Source organism: Cyprinus carpio, chromosome B12 (genome assembly GCF_018340385.1).
Source record: "Cyprinus carpio isolate SPL01 chromosome B12, ASM1834038v1, whole genome shotgun sequence".
Taxonomy (NCBI): domain Eukaryota; kingdom Metazoa; phylum Chordata; class Actinopteri; order Cypriniformes; family Cyprinidae; genus Cyprinus; species Cyprinus carpio.
Window position 1 is genome coordinate 11,788,688 of NC_056608.1, and position 20,038 is coordinate 11,808,725.

The 20,038-nt window shown below is 40.8% G+C and overlaps 2 protein-coding genes across 2 annotated transcripts; one reads left to right on the forward strand and one right to left on the reverse strand.

Annotated features, from left to right (window-relative positions):
- Positions 1–567: 567 nt before the first annotated feature.
- Positions 568–6,094, reverse strand: xrcc6 (X-ray repair complementing defective repair in Chinese hamster cells 6). Its single transcript, XM_042735383.1, has 12 exons — positions 5,824–6,094; positions 5,580–5,692; positions 5,328–5,469; positions 4,998–5,249; positions 4,737–4,923; positions 3,617–3,803; positions 3,334–3,502; positions 3,042–3,203; positions 2,790–2,919; positions 2,601–2,701; positions 2,397–2,513; positions 568–964 (listed from the first exon to the last, which is right to left on the reverse strand). The coding sequence occupies exons 1-12, from the start codon at positions 5,891–5,893 to the stop codon at positions 762–764; spliced, it is 1,833 nt and encodes a 610-aa protein (XP_042591317.1). The 5' UTR covers positions 5,894–6,094; the 3' UTR covers positions 568–761.
- A 784-nt stretch (positions 6,095–6,878) lies between these two features.
- Positions 6,879–10,239, forward strand: desi1b (desumoylating isopeptidase 1b). Its single transcript, XM_019113597.2, has 6 exons — positions 6,879–7,314; positions 7,531–7,552; positions 8,253–8,322; positions 8,413–8,522; positions 8,690–8,812; positions 8,919–10,239. The coding sequence occupies exons 1-6, from the start codon at positions 7,227–7,229 to the stop codon at positions 9,007–9,009; spliced, it is 504 nt and encodes a 167-aa protein (XP_018969142.1). The 5' UTR covers positions 6,879–7,226; the 3' UTR covers positions 9,010–10,239.
- Positions 10,240–20,038: the final 9,799 nt, after the last annotated feature.

Consider the following 20,038-nt stretch of genomic DNA (forward strand, 5'->3'; position numbering starts at 1 on the left):
TAATAAGAGACTTCCTGTTTCTTTTTGGAGACATATATTTTCCTTATTTTTTTCCCTTTCTTTTTCGGTTTGTGTAAGGTCTGTTATAAACAGCCCTCTAGCTCTTTGCCTTATTTGCTTTAGCAGAAAATAAAATCCAGACATCTACATTTCATCTTCTTTTTGCTTTGCTTTATTTTCCATAATATGTGGTAAATGAGTTTTCGTTTTTGTTTGTTGTTGTTTTTAGAGTATTAGACAAACTAGTTGCTCAACCCAAATGCTTACTAAACATACAAGCAAGAGTGGATTTGTAGAATTACATTCATAATAGGTGTAATTTATGAGGCATAAGTTCTGTAATCTACATTACCAACTTTCAAAGTATCAATGGACAACATTAAGAAAGTTTCCATACTAATTCAAGTTAAACCAGTGTTTTGAGGTGTTTGATACAATTTCCTCCTTTACTACCATGTATTAAATCATGCCAATGCTGGTGAGGCTTAAGAAAAAATGAGGAATAAAGAGCAAATGTTTAAAGAATAGCAACCAAATGAGGTGAAATAAGGATGTTAAATGCTACTGTTAAAACTACAGCTGCTTTTATTACATCCATTATGACAACAGTCAGAATGCTGAATGAAATTTTGCAATAGACAGGAAAGTCATTTAGAATGTGCAGAAATACAAATCTTTCAGTATTTATTCTATGAAGAAGTATGTAATCAAGGTGTCAAGGTTTTATTCTCCACCAAATATGGGCAAGGCCTTAAGAATTTTTATTTGGAGAGTTGCATGGTCAGGGCATCTATAAGCTCCTGTTTCTTGGTTCCTGTTGTACGTATTCCAAACTGCTTGCATGCATCTTTTAGCACAGGCACTGTCAGTTTTCCCAAGGTGCACTTTGCCACATGGTTTTTCAGCTCTTCCTCAGATATCTCTGCTTTTGGCTTCTTTTCAGCAGCACCACCACCAGATTCAGCTGGGCAGAAAGAAAGAGACAACTCAAGTCAAGATTCTGTTACTGTCAACTTTGAACGTTTCTGAATGTAGTGGCATTGTAACTAAAACAGGACAGCTAATCAAAGGAAGTTAAGAGTAATTTCCAATGCATACTGAACCATGCTGCTATGCCTTTGCAGTATCCCATAGTATTATCATGCATTAGGCATGTTAAAAGGACAAAGAAATTCCATTTAATATAACTACATAACAATAATTATTAATTTTATAATTAAAAATAAATCAAATAAATACATTAATGCTGCAATAATACTATTGTACTGTATAATAAGTGAGTATCATGATATGAGTATTTGATATTTCATGATTTGTTTTTACACACCAATAAATTTACAGAGACTCTAGAGTTTTTTATTGACAGATTTATAAATGATTCTCAATACAAATTTGGGAATACGGTTGGCCTGTGCTGCATTTTCAAATGCACATTATAAGTGACCCAGCACTTGCAGAAATGGAATTCATCTGGAGCCTCTCAGAGACACTAAATCACTGGATCATGGGCTGCCCGCGTGTAAATGAACACATTGCCATACTGTTTGACTGGATCATGGGCTGGCCAGCTGGCAACTATCACGTGTAAATGAACACATTGGTGTTGATTTGTTAATTGTGGTTTCTTTTTGTTGTTATATGTGTTTTGTTAATTGTGCCAACACTGATTTGTTAATTGTGGACCCTGGCTGAGATTCTATGGGTGTTCTGCATTCTCTTTGATCGCCCCCTGGTGGCTGACTGCAGTACAGGTCATAAACCTCTCTATGTAAACGAATGGGACTCAAGTCGAAATAAAAAAATAAATTACACTTCCAATACAATTTTTCGAAAGATGGATTTGGTCATTTAAGGTAGCTGTTATCATGCTGATGTATGTTTAATTGTTCGTTTTTGTGATGAATTAGATTTTAGCTAGTAATTTGATGCTATAAAAAACAGGGCGTGTCATTATGGTTGATTGGGTCTGCAGGAATTTGGGCGGGAGTTTGATATCGCGGCTCCACCTTATGACTCTACTGCGCAGACTCTTGCTCCAAATGAATCTCTACTGCGCAGACTCTGGCTCCAAATGAATCTCTACTGCGCAGACTCTGGCTCCAAAACGACGTCACTCTTTACTCATTACTGGGCCATACTGAGATGCTTTGGCTTCACTTTTTTTTTTATAGTGGAAGGAAGTGGAGATGCACCGCACATCTTTTTTACAGTCTGTGGTGCCACTAGCTTGTGCAGTGCTGTCGGAAACTATCCATACAAGAAATACATGTATTTGAAAATGCAGCGGGTTTTGTTTTTCATTTATGTTTTTTCTTTTTTTTTAAATCAGCTCAAATACCAAAAATTACATCCCTGACTCATGCTTTACATTAATGTAAGATCATTTGAAATCTCACCAGTTTTGCGTTTAGCCGCAGGCTTCCCTTCTGGGTTATAACCAGGAGGATAGACTAAATCTTTGAACTCTTGAGCCAATGGACCAAGACGAGCATCCATCATTTGTACCTTGGGCACTGAGGGAACACACAGAGTGTGAGACAGTAGTAGAATTAAAAATAGAACAATTATCCATTAAAAACATTTCAGATCTCAAGAAATACTTGTTAAATCCTCAATGGGCTCGGGTTCAAGCATATTCAGAGCCAAAGCCTCCAGGTTCCTGTAGTGCTGTTGTAGGACTGGGTTTTCAAATGAATCACTCCTATAAAAACATAAGATTTACAGTACAAATTAACAACAACTCCATGGCTGAAGAATGCACTGGGCACAACTTGTAGAAAACCACACACTTGTATTTAAAGCCGAGCTTGTGCACAATCTCCTTCATCTTGTCCACCTGCTCATCAGAGGCTGTGGGACCCACGTGAGCATCCAGAGTGCGTATGTCATCAGCAAAGGGAAGAAATATCACATTGAAGCCTAAAAAACAGGATCCCACAATTTAATATTACTATTTGATAAATATATAAAGATCAATTAGCCATACAGTTGAAAGTAACGTTCAGTGTAAATGAAAATTGTTCGGTCTTGATTGCGGTTACCTGGAGGTGTTGCCTGAGTTTGACTCTGATCCAGTTCTTCTCTCTGAGGAACTAGTGCCACAAAGCGAGGAGGAGTGTTACGACGAGGAATGTATCTGCACAATGCAAATACATTTTTTTCACTGCACTTCAAAAGCAGAGCTGTAAACACACAGGAGCTTCCTAGAATAAACAAAAGAAAAAAGAACTGCACATCAGCTTTCCAAAATGAGAAAAAAAATCAGTTACTAAAACAACTGGATTGAACTGAAAGAGGTGTTTAGGCTCAAGACACCAGCAAATGAAGACCTGCCTGATATCTGCTCTTCCTCAGGGTATATGAAGAGCGCGGGCCGTATATGATGGTGCAGTTTGAGACGGTCCATGGGCTTAAACCCCATCAGAACCAAACCTGGATCATCAAACTTCTTAATCTCATCCACCTCATCCTTTTCCATCACAATCTGTTTCTTCCCATAAACCTTAATAGAAAGTAGTCAATTTTTGTATGATAAGAAAATACGGTAACTTTAAGATAAAAGGGACACAAAGAACAAATTACAGTATAACTTTCTGATAGTATTGATTCTGATTACCTGTGCCCTCTTCATATCATTTGGCAAAAGTATCCCCCCATTATGGGCATGGAAGTAACGGGTTTTAGTGCGCACTGGTTCGTTAGTATCTCTGTGAAGCTTGACAGCAGAAGGTTTGGTGGCAGTCCTGGCCAACACATACACACCGACTGCCAGATTGACACCTTCTCCAAGAGAGAATGTTAACTTGAACACAATGAAAAAGTATATTTAAATCTAAGAACTGCATTCTGGAACTGTTTTGATCCAGAAATTATAGATTGCAATTTTTACATATGGTCAAGTAAAGTGAAACTTTGCATAAATATTGCAAAAATGTATCGACCGATAAAAGCATCTGCACCAGATGGCTGATTGTTTAAAAACAGCTGACAACCAGGGCCGCTTATATCCTGTAAATCAAAAGGGGTGGAAAAACGTGTAAAACCTGCAACTTGTGTGTAGAAATAGTCTCAATCAGTGTTTCAACCAGATAAAGACATAAATAAATAGCTTGTGAACAATGTCACTTACCATTGCATTTACCTCAGGATCGTTATAAAGTATTCCTAGTTGGTTAGTTAGATATATAATGAAAAAAGAAAAAAAAACTATAAAAGCTTATTTACTATTATTTATATATCTGTCCTGAAGACAAGTTATTAGGAAAACTACTTTATGTTCAACTAAGTTGTATATAAGAATGTACCCTTTTAAATGCAAAAATCTTTTCTGAAAATTACTAGAAGTTGAATGTAAAGGTTTGGGTTCTGTTTTTAATTTTAAACTTGTAATGCACAAAATGATAGGTTCCCCATTATAGTTCACAGCATTTGACAAAACTAAAGTATTAGAACTGTCTGTATCATCTGAGAAATTTAGTATCAATTTTTGATGGACAAGTCCTGCACTAGCTATATTTTTTTCTTGGTTGGATCTACATCACAGTAGGAAAGAAAGGAACTGATGACCATAGGGACTTGAAAAAATATCAGCATGTCTTTTTCTTGAAGCAAATTTAATTAAAATCCAATTACAACCACTACAGAAAAGTATTACCTGTTGTAAACATCCAGCATCCCCTAGACGCTACATAGGACCAGCAGACTGGTGAATGATTTGATATGTACAGTGCATTTACCTGCTTTGAGATCTTTTCTTCAACTCTTTAGCTCTGACCCTCTTCTGCAAGTCTTCGAGTTTCCTGCAGGGCTCAATCTGGAGGCCAAGCTCGCTTTCATCTTCTGGAGGGCTTACGATGTCACAGAAGAACAGGGAAACATCAAAACCTCCTGGCTTTGTAAGGTGCATCAAGTCTATGACCACACCTGGGGAACAACAGAACATAGGATATAAATTGTCCATCAGTAAGACTGTCATTTTCCCCTTCTTTTCAGCATACCTGTCTCTTTAAGGTCAGCAGCCTTTGTACGAGCCTGTCTGTCTTTAGCACCGTCTCCTCCGTGAGGGTCATCCCTGCAAGTGAAGATCATCAGGCGCTTGTGTGACAGTCGCAACTTGATGTCACTGTAAAGGTTGGAGCAGCACCACAGAGCCTCTCCGAGGGATGTTTCGCCACTGCCAATGGTCTTTTCAGCGAACTGAGCTCCTTTCTCACCCAGCAGTTTATCAATATCCAGTACACGTTGAGATCCTGAAAAGGGAATCAATATGCGAGATAAATTCACCATCATATAGGCAATCTGAAAAGCTCAAAGAGTTAGTTACCCACCAGGTGAATCCAAGTCATGGTAGACGTAGACATGCTTGAAGGAATTTCTTGGATTCTTGCTCTGCTCAGTCCCATAGAACACCAAAGCGACCAGGTCTTTGTCACTGCTTATGATCTTACTAGTGTACACACTGCGCACACACTAGATACAACAGAGAATAATGTCTATTAGATATGCACTGGAGAAAAACACAAGAATATCTGGTGAAAATAAAAGATAATGCATTAATAAAATGTTACAGTTTGACTCACCTGCATAGTCATGTCAAAATTTGATGTTTCTCCATCCTCACTCTTGATGAACATCTCTTTGGATGCATCAACCAAAAACACCAGACTGTCGCGGCCACTGATTTTGTAATCACCTGATCATTTAAAAGTAATTAACATTTTCTTATTTAATCACATTTCATAAGTAAGTTACGTTTAATAGAGTACAATGCGTGCAACTTTTATCACTGAGGCCAATTAATGCAGTTAACTTAGCTGTGCTAACCTCCAGAATCCTCTTCGTCCTCCTCAACCTCATCGTCTTCGTTTTGATAGTACTGTCTCCACTCCGCCATTACTCGTCGCTTTGTCCAAGAATCGTTTCAGTGTTGCTTTCAATTAAACTTTGGGGAAAAAAAACAAAGCAAATTTTCTTACATTTAAGATTACCCACTTTTTTCTTTTCAGCAATCGAACTTCGTTTTCTTTTACAACCGCGCATGCACGCCTCCAGTCAGTGCGCCACAATTTGAGTGACAGCTCCAATAGCGTATCAGAGACGTCTATTGAACGGCAAGAACCAATGGCGAGACAAGAGCGGAGTGACTGGTTAATGTAATCCATCCACGACGAGGAAGTAAACAAATGTTTATGTGAACCGCGTAAACAGTTTAACAAAATACTAATTGTTAACCATTTGTAATGAAATAAAATAAAATAAATAATAATAACTTTTACAATTTAAAATTAAGGAGGTCAAACATTATCATGGAAGTGAACAAATCTTTCATGTCACTCGGTTCTTTTATTTGAATAGATTGACTCGGTTCCCAATAGATCCCTGCGTCCCAGTGTGCATATTATCCACCCTATCTGCCCTAAATAGTATTGACAATTACTAATATCACATAGAATTCAGGATGGATAGTATGCACATTGGGACGCAGGCGATATCTGCACAATTTGTCTACGAATCAAACTGCTTCACAGCGATTCTCGAGTGAACCGAACAATTTGCCTGGTTTGTAATGTGTGAGCATGTTCGGACTTACTGAGGGGGCAAAAAGTAAAAGCTATTCGAAATACTATAATAAACATCAGCATGGGTCCATATATGGATTTATTAAAGATTTAAAGCATGTTTACGACACGCCGGGATTTCAGGGACCACGTAATGAGGTAGGAGTCGCTGAATCGGGAGTTTTGAAACGAACTGTTCAAACGAACCGAATCTCGAACAAGACTTCCGCTTACTAGTAGATTTTGTGGCGGGCATAAACACCACCAGCATGTTTGTTCTTGTAAAATTCGCCATCTAGCGTTTAGGATGGTATTACAGCTGTTTGACGGATGTAGCTGTGCTGCCATTGGTCGGGTCCACAATGAATAAGCACATTTGTCATAACCGGTATCAAAATATCACTGTGTCACTGTGTCGAAGCGGACGTAAACGCCGCGGCGGATTTGTCAACAACTTGTATCTTATTGTTCTCCTAAAATAATTTAAAACGACAACGAATGCGTTCCTTGCGTGAATTTTTAATGCGATGATGGAAATGTAAGCAAGCAAAACACTGGATTCTGGTTTTTCGAGTTCAATCAGAGCGAGAAACTCGAGCTAAGTTTCAGTTTGCTAGCCGTAGAGTTGCGTTTTTGTTTGTAAACACACGTCTGTCTAAAGTCGTAGCGATGGCTGATGGAAGTTCTTTCAACGTAAAGTTGTACATTTATGACCTGTCAAAAGGATTGGCCCGTCAGCTGAGTCCCATGATGTTAGGTGAGTTCTGCAGCTAAGTTAGCCGGCTAAAGTTGATCAGGGGAGGTGGTGGCGCCTCTAGAATAGAAATATATGTTTTAGTGTTGTTGAGATGGTTTTTGTTTATTTTTCATAAAGTCAAAGTGAAATAATATATTTAATACATTCTGGAGAAAAATTCACATTTGGAAGTATGTGAAGAAATTACTGATTGAAATTCTATATCTACATTGACAGGAAAGCAAGTCGAGGGAATATGGTGAGTATGGGTTTTGTATTAATAATTTTTTTATTTTTTTGGTTTACTTTGTTTTGAGACTCTCGGGCTGCAGTGAGGACCTCTTGGAGCTGTATGTAGGATTGACACCGAGTGGTTGAACTAGGTATTGCAGTCCAAATTCAAAATATTGGAGAGGGTTTTTTTCACCCAGTCCCTCTTCCTCAGACTTGACGCAGACGGAGGTTGCCAGATTGACGACAAAAACAAGAACGAGCGCACTTGACGATGCATGAAATTAAATACGCTGAGTTTTCCAACAACTGGCAACCCGACGTGCCGAAATACAATTGGGAAAACTGGCATTGGGCGGGTTTCACAAACCAAAACAACAACAGACATTATTATTATTATGATTTTTTTTTTTTTTTTTTTAACAACGACATACATTCCGGCCCGGAACGCACATTTTCGAAGGAGAATAACTGACTGTAGCATTGTTTTTCAGATAAACAAGTATGTTAACTAAGCATATTTCTTAAGTATCTGCAAACATATTATGGTATTTTTATGCTTTAGCAGAGGCAAAAACTTACATACAGCACCTTAAATATAAAGAGGAGTCCAAAGGTTTGAGACCACTAGTTAAAATGCTTATATTTTGTATTTGTTTATACTTAATAAACAGTTGAATTTAACAAGTCTTTATTTTAATGTATTATTCTTGGATTACTTAATGAAGGCACACATCTATAGTGGTTTATGGGGAAGAGTTTTTCTTTGGAGGAGGAGGCATTATGAGCTGCTTTCCGGTAAGAGGCATATGTTTCTCAAGATATCTGAAAAGTAAAAGGCTATGTTAGTCTGTAACCCACAAATCATGAAATGTTGTCATGTTTCAGGGTGGTACTATTCTAGGTATGTCTGATTCCACAGTGGACCTTGGAAACACAGAAGTTCCCCGGGACCTTTTTCAGGAATATCTGTCTTCGCTCAGGGAGTCTACTTACAGGTCAGTATATCTTTCTTTTTTGCATTTATCAGGAAACTGCATATTTTCCTAGTCTAGTATGCAAAGACAAAGTATGGCATTGGTTTTTGAGAAATCTCTCATCATTTTTAACTACAGAAATTATATTGTACATGTGCAAAGCTGTACTTCCTTCTTTTTTTCCACAGACCTGAAAAATACCACCTCTTTGAACACAACTGTAACACCTTTAGCTCTGAGGTTGCACAGTTTTTAACAGGAACTAAGATTCCCTCATACATCACTGACCTCCCATCTGAGGTGCTCGCTACGTAAGTTAGCACTTACAGCTTTACGATCAATTTTGTTGTTGTTGTTGTTGACACTAGTGGCAGTATTAGTAATTACTGGATTGAATTACACTTTCCTTCTCCATAGACCTTTTGGACAAGCACTCCGTCCTTTTCTCGATTCAGTCACCATCACTCCATCGGGGGATAATGGCATGAATGGATATGGCCAGTGGTAGATCTGGCTGCATCTAAAAATGTATTACAGCAGTCATGAAGCTTGTGTATCAGACTTATAATAATTATAATAGTTTGCTTATGTTTCACCCATTGTGCCTATATAAATAGCATTTATATAAAAGCAGGTCTTCCACATTTTCTGCTCAGTGCCTTTTCAAACTCAAGGGATGAGTTTTTCAGTCTCTTGAACTTACCTTCAGTGATCTGTGGTGTAAACAGATAGACCGGCTTATCTGTATAGTTGACTTTTCAGTACAGGATTTACAGTTCTACTGGTACAAACTACCAGTAGCAACAAAATGTTAGCTATAATAACCCCTGTGGATGTTTGAAATGCAAAATGTATTTTATAAAACTACAAAGTAGCATTATAATTACTAGGCAATTGTTTGCACTAATCTTTAAAAAAAACAGCCAACTTTTTAAATAATTTAATTGTACTGAAGCAAATTGTATCAGGATTCCCCTCAACAGTCTGTAGGTGTCTCTGTTCTACCTCAACATGATCTGTTATGTCAGATGCTTTAAGAGGAATAGAGGATGAGAATTAGGTTGCTAATTATTAAAAATATGCTATTGACTCTTTCTGTGTTGTAAGTTGTTATCTAAATCATACCTTTACTCAGAACAACATTTTTATCAATCCTAGAGTGCCATGAATGTATATTGAAGAGGGTTTAAGGGATCAGTGACGTTGCAAGAAGCACAGGGTCTCACAGATGAAGCTAACGAATGTTTTATAAAATGTCCAGGTGTTACCAGCAATGGACCCAATAGGAAAGTTGTTGTATTTTAAGTCTTTTGACTCTTGTCCAATTGCTTCTAATATAGTAGGAATGTGGCTTTGGTGACCATTATTAGTAATTATTTGACTAGCAGTATGCAATTCATAATTAAGTGGTTTGATGGTAAATGGTCTGAAATCTCTAAAGTCCATATAGGACCAATGTAATCATAACAAACACATTAACAATGAGACCTATGTATGATTTTTAACCGGTTTATAAAAATGTGAACAATTTGTAACTTGAGATTTTATAAATGAAATACATTCCTAGTAGTAATTTCACAGTAAGGTTTATTTTAGTAGGTTCAGGTTATGCTGCCTGATTGATCTGTGCTACTATTGTTCTAAAAAAAAATCAACCTCATTCATGTTTTTAAATGTGTTATGTTAAACATCATTGTATCTCAGCTGTAAACAAATAAAGACATTCTGAAAGTGTAAACATGGGGTGGATTTGTTCTTGATTGTCAGGTTTCATGGTTTTACAGTTTTTCATTTTTGCACTAATAACAGAACCTTCATGTTTAAAAACTCTTGACATAATACACAATGGATGAGCATTTTTCAAAACACTTAACACTTTTTCCAAATGCTTGGATACAATACAAAAACACAATATATTTTTTTCATTGTACTAAAATCACGGTTCAAAATGACACAACTTAATATCAAAGTATAACTATTTCAAAATGCAACTCACACATTACATATGATTTGAGTGTTACAATGATCTAACTGTCAATTGGTACAACTGCTCAAATCCCCAACAATTCTACATCATTGTTATAAGTATTTGTTTTTCCTACAGTAAATGTAATTTTAGAGGGTGATAGAGCTGAAATCTGATAAAAACCATTCAACTCTTCATCAAATGAGGAGGAGTCCCCCTCCCCATGCCCCGTTCTAGTTCCTCCGCCCAGAGGAGGACTACTTCGGCTCATGGCCAGGGTGATCTGAGGATTACAGTGAGGACTTCCCCGCCAAACAAAATTGTCCACGGGCTCCGGCGCATCGTGTCCTCCGTGATGCGGATGCTATAGCCTCGGACAGGGTGGGGCCCAGCACTTCATCCGAGCCACCAGCAGATGACTAGATGTTGATCACCGCATCGGGGGACGAGCTAGGCTCTGTAGATGAGTATTTGGCTGCATTGCCTCCTTCTGGGAAAGCGGCGTTGCCCGAGTCAGATCCAGAGCTGACTGCTATGCTTGCCCGGGTTGCCATGGAAGGCCCCTCCATCTCCCGAATGCTCAAGGCTGATTGATTGGTTTCTGGTGGTGCCGCACACCAATCGTCAGCAACCACCTCCGGTTCCATTCTTCCTGGAAGTGCACGAGTTGATTACTAGGTCCTGGAGGGCACCTTTTTCTGCCCGAAACAGATCTAGTGCCTCCTCCATCCTCACTAACCTCGATGGCGGGGTGGCTGAGGGGTATGTGGAGATCCCCCCAGTTGATCGCGCTATTGCGATGCAGCTTTGCCCAAAAAGTGCTGTCGCCTGGTGGGATAATCCACGCCTCCTGTCCAGGGCCTATATTTTTTTTATTTATTATTTTTTTTTTTGTGTGTGTTGTTGTTGTCTCTGTGTACTGGAAGCTTGTGTCACTACAACAAATTCCTTGTATGCGTAAGCATACTTGGCAATAAAGCTCTTTCTGATTCTGATTCTGATATGTTCTCGTCCACCCTGACGGACAAGGCTTACTGAACTGCTGGACAGGCCGCCTCCGCCCTGCACGCCACCTACCAGGCCAAGGCGTTAAAGTAGCTGCACAACACACTGCGATGGACCTTACCCTACGGGTGACAAAAGTCATGGCGCGGTCCATTGGTCAGACGATGTCCGCGTTAGTGGTCCAGGAACGCCACCTAGGGATGTGCCGGTACTAGTATCGGTACCAAACGGTTCCCGGGCAAATTCCAAATGGAAGTGATCATCCTTATCCCCTTGGAGTGGGGACTTTGGAGTGAGCAGGGCACGTGCATGCGATTAAGCAATCATTAGGAATGTACTTGGCAAATGGAGCGACATAATTTCCACATTATCTTCAGCTGGTATGTTCCCGTGACAACGCAGCATGTGTCCGTCAGCAGATTCGCTGATGGATACTGACATAAAAACAATATACATTTTATATTTTAAAAAGTTTTATATATATTAGTTTTTATATATTATATAGTATATTTTAAAAACTTTTTAAAAATATAAAATGTATGTTTATTTGCAACAGTTATGCTATCAACAATAAAAAAACACTTATGACAGTAAAACAGCAACATCTGCTGACGGACATCTGCTGATGGACACCTGCTGCGTTGTCACGGGAACATCCCAGCTGAAGATAATGAGGAAATTTTGTCGCTCCTTTTGCCAAGTGCATTCCTAACGACTATTTAATGGCACGCACGTGCCCTGCTCACTCCAAAGTCTCCACTCCAAGGGGATAGGGATGATCACTTCCATTTGGAATTTGCCTGGGAACCATTCGGTACTGATACTAGTACCGGCACATCCCTAACGCCACCTTTGGCTTACTCTGGCAAATATGAGGGAGTCCGACAAGCACCGCTTCTTGGACTCTCCAATTTCCCAGGCTGGCCTCTTCGGTAATGTGGTGGAGAGCTTCGCCCAACAGTCGCTGCTGCCATCACCTCACCACCGGCCGAAGCCCCTCCGCCTGCTCTTTGCCAAGGGTGCCCTCCTGCATTTGGTTTTGTTCCACTACTGGCTCCCCAGCCAGTGGTACCCAAACATTCAATAAAAGAGCAGTTTCTCTGGGTCTCAAGGGCCAGGATGGTGGTGAATGAGACGCAGCCTCTACACTCCCATCCCCCTCTCCTTTCGCCAGCAGGCAGCAGGGCCCAGTTCGAGGACGCTCTGCCTTCTCACGCACCCCCTGCCCAATCGCGGAGCCAGGTAAGAGTTGCACCACTCACTCAGACTGGTATGTTCCCGTGACAAAATCGCGGAGCCAGGTAAGAGTTGCACCACTCAGTCAGTGTGGTATGTACAATATACATTTTATATTTTAAAAAGTTTTATATATATTAGTTTTTATATATTATATAGTATATTTTAAAAACTTTTTAAAAATATAAAATGTATGTTTATTTGCAACAGTTATGCTATCAACAATAAAAAAACACTTATGACAGTAAAACAGCAACATCTGCTGACGGACACCTGCTGCGTTGTCACGGGAACATCCCAGCTGAAGATAAGGAGGAAATTTTGTCGCTCCTTTTGCCAAGTGCATTCCTAATGACTATTTAATGGCACGCACGTGCCCTGCTCACTCCAAAGTCTCCACTCCAAGGGGATAGGGATGATCACTTCCATTTGGAATTTGCCTGGGAACCAGGCTGGCCTCTTCGGTAATGTGGTGGAGAGCTTCGCCCAAAAGTCGCTGCTGCCATCACCTCACCACTCACTCAGATCCCACTCCTTGACACTGTGCCTTTCGGGTTGGATCCCTGTGCTCCGCCTCACTGCCCCACCGCGGGTACGTCGGTGGGTCCCCTAGTTCCGCTTGTTCGGTCTCGCTGGCTCACGAGAACCATCAGACTCGGCTATGCGATTCAGTTCGCCCGGCATCCTCCCAAGTTCAGGGGCATCCGGTTCACCTTTGTGTTGGTCATGGGTGCTATCGTATTGGGATTTGAGATTGAGTTCGTTCTGGCAAAGGACGTGATAGAGCCGGTCCCTCCAGCCGATATGAAGTCAGGCTTTTACAGCCCATACTTCATTGTACCCAAGAAAGGCGGTGGGTTACGGCCAATCCTGGACCTGTGCATTCTGAACCGGGCCCTTCACAAGCTCCCATTCAGGATGTTAACGCAGAAACGTATCTTTCAGTGCATTCGTCCACGAGATTGGTTTTGCAGCGATCGACCTGAAGGATGCGTACTTTCATGTCTCAATTCTCCCCCGACACAGGCCGTTTCTCCGCTTCGCGTTTGAGGGGCGAGCATATCAGTACAATGTCCTCCCCTTCGGGCTCTCCCTGGTGCCTCGTGTCTTCACCAAGGTCATGGAGGCAGCCCTCGTCCCTTTGAGGGAAGCAGGCATTCGCATTCTTAACTACCTCAATGACTGGCTCATATTAGCCCAGTCCCAAACTCAATTGTGCGAACACAGGGACATGGTACTCAGCCATCTCAGCCGGTTGGGGCTTCTGGTCAACTGGGAAAAGAGCAAACTCTCCCCTGTGCAGAGGATCTCTTTTCTCGGTATGGAGTTGGACTCTGTCGACCTGGCAGAGAGTCTCTCGATAGAGTGTGCTCAGTCGATGCTGAACTGCCTGGAGTCATTTCAGGGCAGGAAGGCGGTTCCACTGAAACAGTTTCAGAGGCTCCTGGGCCATATAGCATCCGCTGCCACTGTCACACCGCTCGGATTGCTTCAAATGAGACCCCTTCAGCGTTGGCTTCACGATCGAGTCCCAAGATGGGCGTGGCAACACAGCACTCACCGGGTCTTGGTTACCCCGTCCTGCCACCAAACCTTCAGCCCGTGGTCAGACCTTGCTTTTCTAGGGGCAGGGGTTCCCCTAGTGCAAGTGTCCAGGCATGTTGTTGTTTCAACAGATGCCTTTGCCATCGGCTGGGGTGCCATGTGCAATGGGCATGCAGCATCAGGCACCTGGACAGGGCCTCGTCTGCAGTGGCATGTCAGTTGCCTCGAGTTGCTGGCAGTATGGCTTGCTCTGCGCCGCTTCAAATCGAGGCTTCGCAACAGGCACGTGCTGGTCCGGACGGACAATACTGCGACTGTTGCGTAGATCAACCACCAGGGCTGTCTATGCTCCCATCGCATGCTGCAACTCGCCATCTCCTCCTTTGGAGTCAGAAGCATCTGAGGTCGCTTCGTGCCATTCACATCCCAGGCATGCTCAATCATGCAGCCGATGAGCTCTCACGTCAGCCCGCACTTCCGGGAGAATGGCGACTCCACCCCGAGACAGTCCAGCTGATCTGGAGACGCTTCGGGGATGCTCTGGTAGACCTGTTTGCTTCTCCGGACACGTCCCACTGCCAGCTGTTCTTTTGCCTCAGGCCTACTAAAGTATGCATTTCCCCCAGTGAGCCTCCTTGCACAGACGCTGTGCAAGGTCAGGGAGGACGAGAAGCAGGTCCTCTTAGTAGCGCCTTTCTGTGAATCATTACACCCCTACCCAGAACTGATGCTCCTCGCAGCAGCCCCTCCTTGGTGTATTCCTCTGAGGAAGGATCTCTTTTCTCAGAGAAGGGGGACCCTCTGGCACCCGCGCCCAGACCTGTGGAATCTCCACGTGTGGTCTCTGGACGGGATGCGGAGGTTCTAGGTGGTTTACCTCCAGCGGTAGTAAACACCATCTCTTCCGCCCTCTACGAGGCAAGCCTACGTGCTGAAGTGGAACCTCTTTGTTGATTGGTGTTCTTCCCGCTGAGAAGACCCCCGTAGATGCCTGATCGCGGTTGGGCTCTCCTTTCTACAAGATGGGCTGGAGCGATGTGTCAGTATTGCCGCACATCACGATGCAGTAGTCGGCAAGTCCATTGGGAAGCACGACCTAAACATCAGGTTCCTTAGGAGGGCAAGGAGGCTGAACCCTCCACGCCCTCACTTGGTACCCTTTAGGGATCTCCCCTTGGTCCTGATGGCCTTGATGCAAGAGCCCTTCGAGCCTCTGCAGTCAGTAGAGCTTAAGTTTCTGTCATTAAAGACAGTGCTCCTTACCGCATTGGCTTCGGTTAAGAGGGTCGGGGACCTGCAGGCATTTTCGGTCGATGATACGTGTCTTGAATTTGGACCGGCCAACTCTCACATTGTCCTGAGACCCCGGCCTGGATATGTGCCCAAAGTTCCCACCACGCCTTTCAGGGATCAGTTGGTGAACTTGCAAGTGCTGCCCCGGGAGGAGGCAGACCCAGCCGTCGCTCATTGGCGCTTCAGGACCTCAGACCAGCTCTTTGTCTTCTTCGGAGGGCAGCAGAAGGGAAAGGCTGTCTCCAAATAAAGACTTGCCCACTGGATAGTGGAGGCTATAGTCTTAGCATATCAGGCCCATCACTTACCGTGCCCCCTCGGAGTGAGAGAACACTCTACAAGAGGTGTGGCTTCCTCCTGGGCATTGGCACGGGGCGCCTCGATAGGAGACATCTGTAGAGCTGCCGGCTGGGCGACACCTAACACGTTTGCGAGATTCTATAATCTCTGTGTAGAGCCTGTGTCCTCTCGTGTACTTGCCTCAGATGGCTGGTAATGCTGGACCCGCTCGGTGTCAACCACACTTGCTGCGCCATTGAGATTTTATGATCTGTTTCATGCGCTTAAGTGCTTCTCAGTTCAGTTTCCCTTTTGGTGAACCCTGTTGAAGTTCCTCCCGCACCCTCGGCAGTCACCAGACACCAGGTCCAGCACCCGTGTGTATGCCCAAGGTCAGCCCTTGTGCTGGACTAGGTGCCCGTGTGTAGTGATTCCCCCTTCGGGTGATCCCACATGTGTATTCTTCCATGGTACGGCTTCCCTCACGGTAAGCCTGTGTCTTTCCCTGGCAGAGATTTCTCTGCCGTCTCTGCTGCATAGTGATCTCACCCCAGGCGGGCTGAGCAGGGACTTCCATATGTAGCACTGCCCTATGGCCAGTACATATGTGTAATTTCCACATGTTACTTCCTATGTGCAGGATGTGGTCACTGACGTAACGCCGAACGTGACTGACTGAAAGGGAACATCTCGGTTACGTATGTAACCCTCGTTCCCTGAAGGAGGGAACGTAGACGTTATGTTACGTTGCCACAGTTGCTGTACCATCGCTGTATGGCCGAGGCACACAGTCTCGGCTCCTCAGTGAAAAACTTAATGTGCGACTGCACGCACTCTCCTTATATAACCGCACTGCGGGGAGGGATGCGCGATGCAAATCTCGCAAGCCAACATTCATTGGCTTGTTTTGTTAACACTCAAAGGTGATTCGTCTCTCTAGCGAGATCCCAATGCGTCAGTCACTGACGTAACGTCTCCGTTCCCTCCTTCAGGGAACGAGGGTTAGATACGTAACCGAGACGTTTTATTTCTAGAGTTTTGAAAAATTTCATCTAGGTTCTGGAATTGGTGACAAAATGATTGTAAAAAAAAACTGTAGTCGTGATATTTTAGTATTATTGAGATACTATTTAAATTTTTAATTATATTTTTTATATTGTCATTTATAAATTTTACTCATTGTGACGTTGCATTGCGTTAGCAGCGCAAAAGGTTGTGGGTTTGATTCCCAGGGGAACACAAGTTAGGTAAAAAAATTTATAGCCTGAATGCACTGTAAGTCGCTTTGGATAAAAGCGTCTGCTAAATGTAAATGTTAAAATGAGAAATGTTGCTTGGGCAAGCTGAAATTATTTTTATAATTTATTATATTTCAGCTAATATTTATTTTTATTTAAATTAAAGATGTTTTTCTATGGTTTATTTTTACTTTTTGTATTAGAAAACTATAATAACCCTGTTAAATAGTATATAATGCCATTAAATTTAATAAATGACTTCCAATATATGCATATTTTATGCTTTACATCTAAATGAAGGCTGTATGATTGAATTATAAATCCATTTATCTACCTTAAGCTTTGTTACCGTAAGGTTTTCAATCATTCTTTAATACTGTCACCCACAGAAAATGTTTTTCATAGATACAATTCACTTAAAAAAGTTTACACACAGAAGCACGTACAACTGCAACAGTCTGTACTTTTAAAGTTGCGTTTAAATTGCATCATTGTGCTCACATCTTCTTAGCAGTTCTTATGAAAATATGCTGATGACAGGTTAACTAAGGCACAATTAGACGAAAAGAGAGATTTCTTTTTATTTGTACACTTTATCCACTTACAAGCCACAAAAGTATTTGCTTAAAAATTTCCAGCTTTTAAGGCTTGTAAATCCACCAAATCATATACAGACTCTCATTTCTATATAATTTATTGGTTGGCATTCACATGGTAGTTTCCTTTTGGTAGCTGTCCACTCACACAATCCCTAACATTTATATGATTTCATAGGCTATGCCACTAATTAACCATACGGCTTTTCAGGGTGTGATCCTCTCATCCAATATTACTGTCACGAGCAGATAAAAAGATTTTACATCTAATTATGTGCATAGTGAACTTCCAGTACCATTAAAATTAGAGGGCAAAGGAGAGCAAGAGAGTGACACCATGCTCAGACGAGCAGAGACATTTCAGAACATGCTTGTTTTGAATAACATACAAAAATACATATATAAATGAAGCTGTATAAAACATAATCCTTAAAAATTTAACATTAAATTAAACATTATCTGACTGCTGATATCCTCGTTTGCAGCTCAGGCTGTGGTATAGTTTGCCTGCTTTATTTAACTTAAGCTAACTTTATTCCTTAAAATATGGTGAAAATAATTTTCTGTTGACAGTATTTTCTGATTTATGGAGTGATTAAAAAGATATCCCAAACCCCCTTAGTTTTTTTTTTTTTTTTTTTTTTACATTTTGAACCTAAATTTATCTCATGTTCAGATTTCTGTTCTGGATATGTGTGAAACCTTTTAATACAAACTGTCTGAATGTTCTGTCAATAATAAACTTGGAAAGTATGGTGATATCTATTAGTTACAATTTTGACCCTATACTATAAGGCCTACGGGTCTCATTTAGTTATGTAGAATAGCGATAGTGTTTACAAATTATTTCATAGCTCTTTAGCTGTTTTACCATTTCATGCACTGTGTGTGTTAGATGGTTAATTTGGTTAACATCAAAGAAAAAATATAATTTTATTTATTTCACCCCTTTTATGGGATAATAAGATTCTCCAAATCTGCAAATACAGATTAAATGTGGTAACAGTAGGATAATATTTATACAGATTAAATGTGGTAACAGTAGGATAATATTTGACCAAGTTGCTGTTTGAGCCAGTTAAAAGTCAGATGGAAACACCAACTTCCCTTGCTAAAACACCAGAACTTCAAGTTACAAAAAAAATGTGCGTTGTAGTCCAAACGAGTCGTTCATTGTAGTTTTTTAAAAAGTGATTTCTGTTACATCAAAAATATTTCTTTTGAATTGGACTTTGAGACATTTTAAACTTTGCAGATCTTTTTTATGGGTGCAACAGCAACATTACAGACTAACTAAAGTTGACAAAAGTAAAAAGCATAAAAGCACCCTTTAAAAGAAACGAAACCTAGGAAGTTGCGAAGCGAGGTAAAAAGAGGAAATCATACGGTATTGAAAGTCTGAGAGTGAAGGTTTTCTCAATGGATCAGGTGCTTCTAAACCAATTCATTTTGCTTTTGGTTTTGTTAGTATTCTTGGTTGGCTAGTCAATATTTGGATATGTGATTGATAATGATTTTTGATTTTTGCTGTTTTTTTTGTTGATCTAGTGGTTTGAGAAATGGCCAATGAAAATATTTATTTTTCGCATGTTTTATTTCACTCTCAATTAGATATATGGAAACATTTTTTATTATCTTTAACAATCTGTGATCTAAGCTCTTCAGTAACTTAGTGTCTAGTGTCTCCTTCCCTTTCACACTATAACCAGCAGCTGCCCCCACCTCTTTCCCCTCCCTCCCTCCCTCTCTTCTCTCTATCCCTCTCTCTCTCTCTCTCTCTCTCTCTCTGATATGCTGAGAACAGAAGGGAGGAGTTTTAATTTGAATCCTGAACTGTTGCCCTTCACAAGGCTCAGAGACAGCAGTCTGAGTGGATCGCTGTGGATTAAAACACCTGTCTGTGGCTTCACTCGCTCCTCAAGAAAGGATTTTTAATGGCAAATACTGTGACTGGTTGTTTACAGATGTTTCACTACTGGTGAGCATGGAGAACAAGTGTTGAACAGTGAATGGAAACAAAATGAGATACATATCTGGAAAGGACCAGAGCAAGACAGCAAATGTCCAAATAGTTATTTTCTCTCTCAAAGGACAAAGGTAATGTTGCTGTAATTTAAAAAAAAAAAAAAAAAAAAAAAATTAAACAGTTTTTTACTAAACTATTTTCAGTGTTTTTTTCTTTCTCAAAAATCTTAAAGTACTTAAACAGTTTTTTATTTAAATATTTTCAGTGTTTTTTTCTTTCTCAAATAAAAGCATAATTTTTTAAAAAGTTTTTTACTAAACTATTTTCAGTGTTTTTTTCTTTCTCAAAAATCTTTTAGTAGTTTTTTTTTAATTTGTTATTTTTAAATCCATGAATTATTATTATTTTTTTTT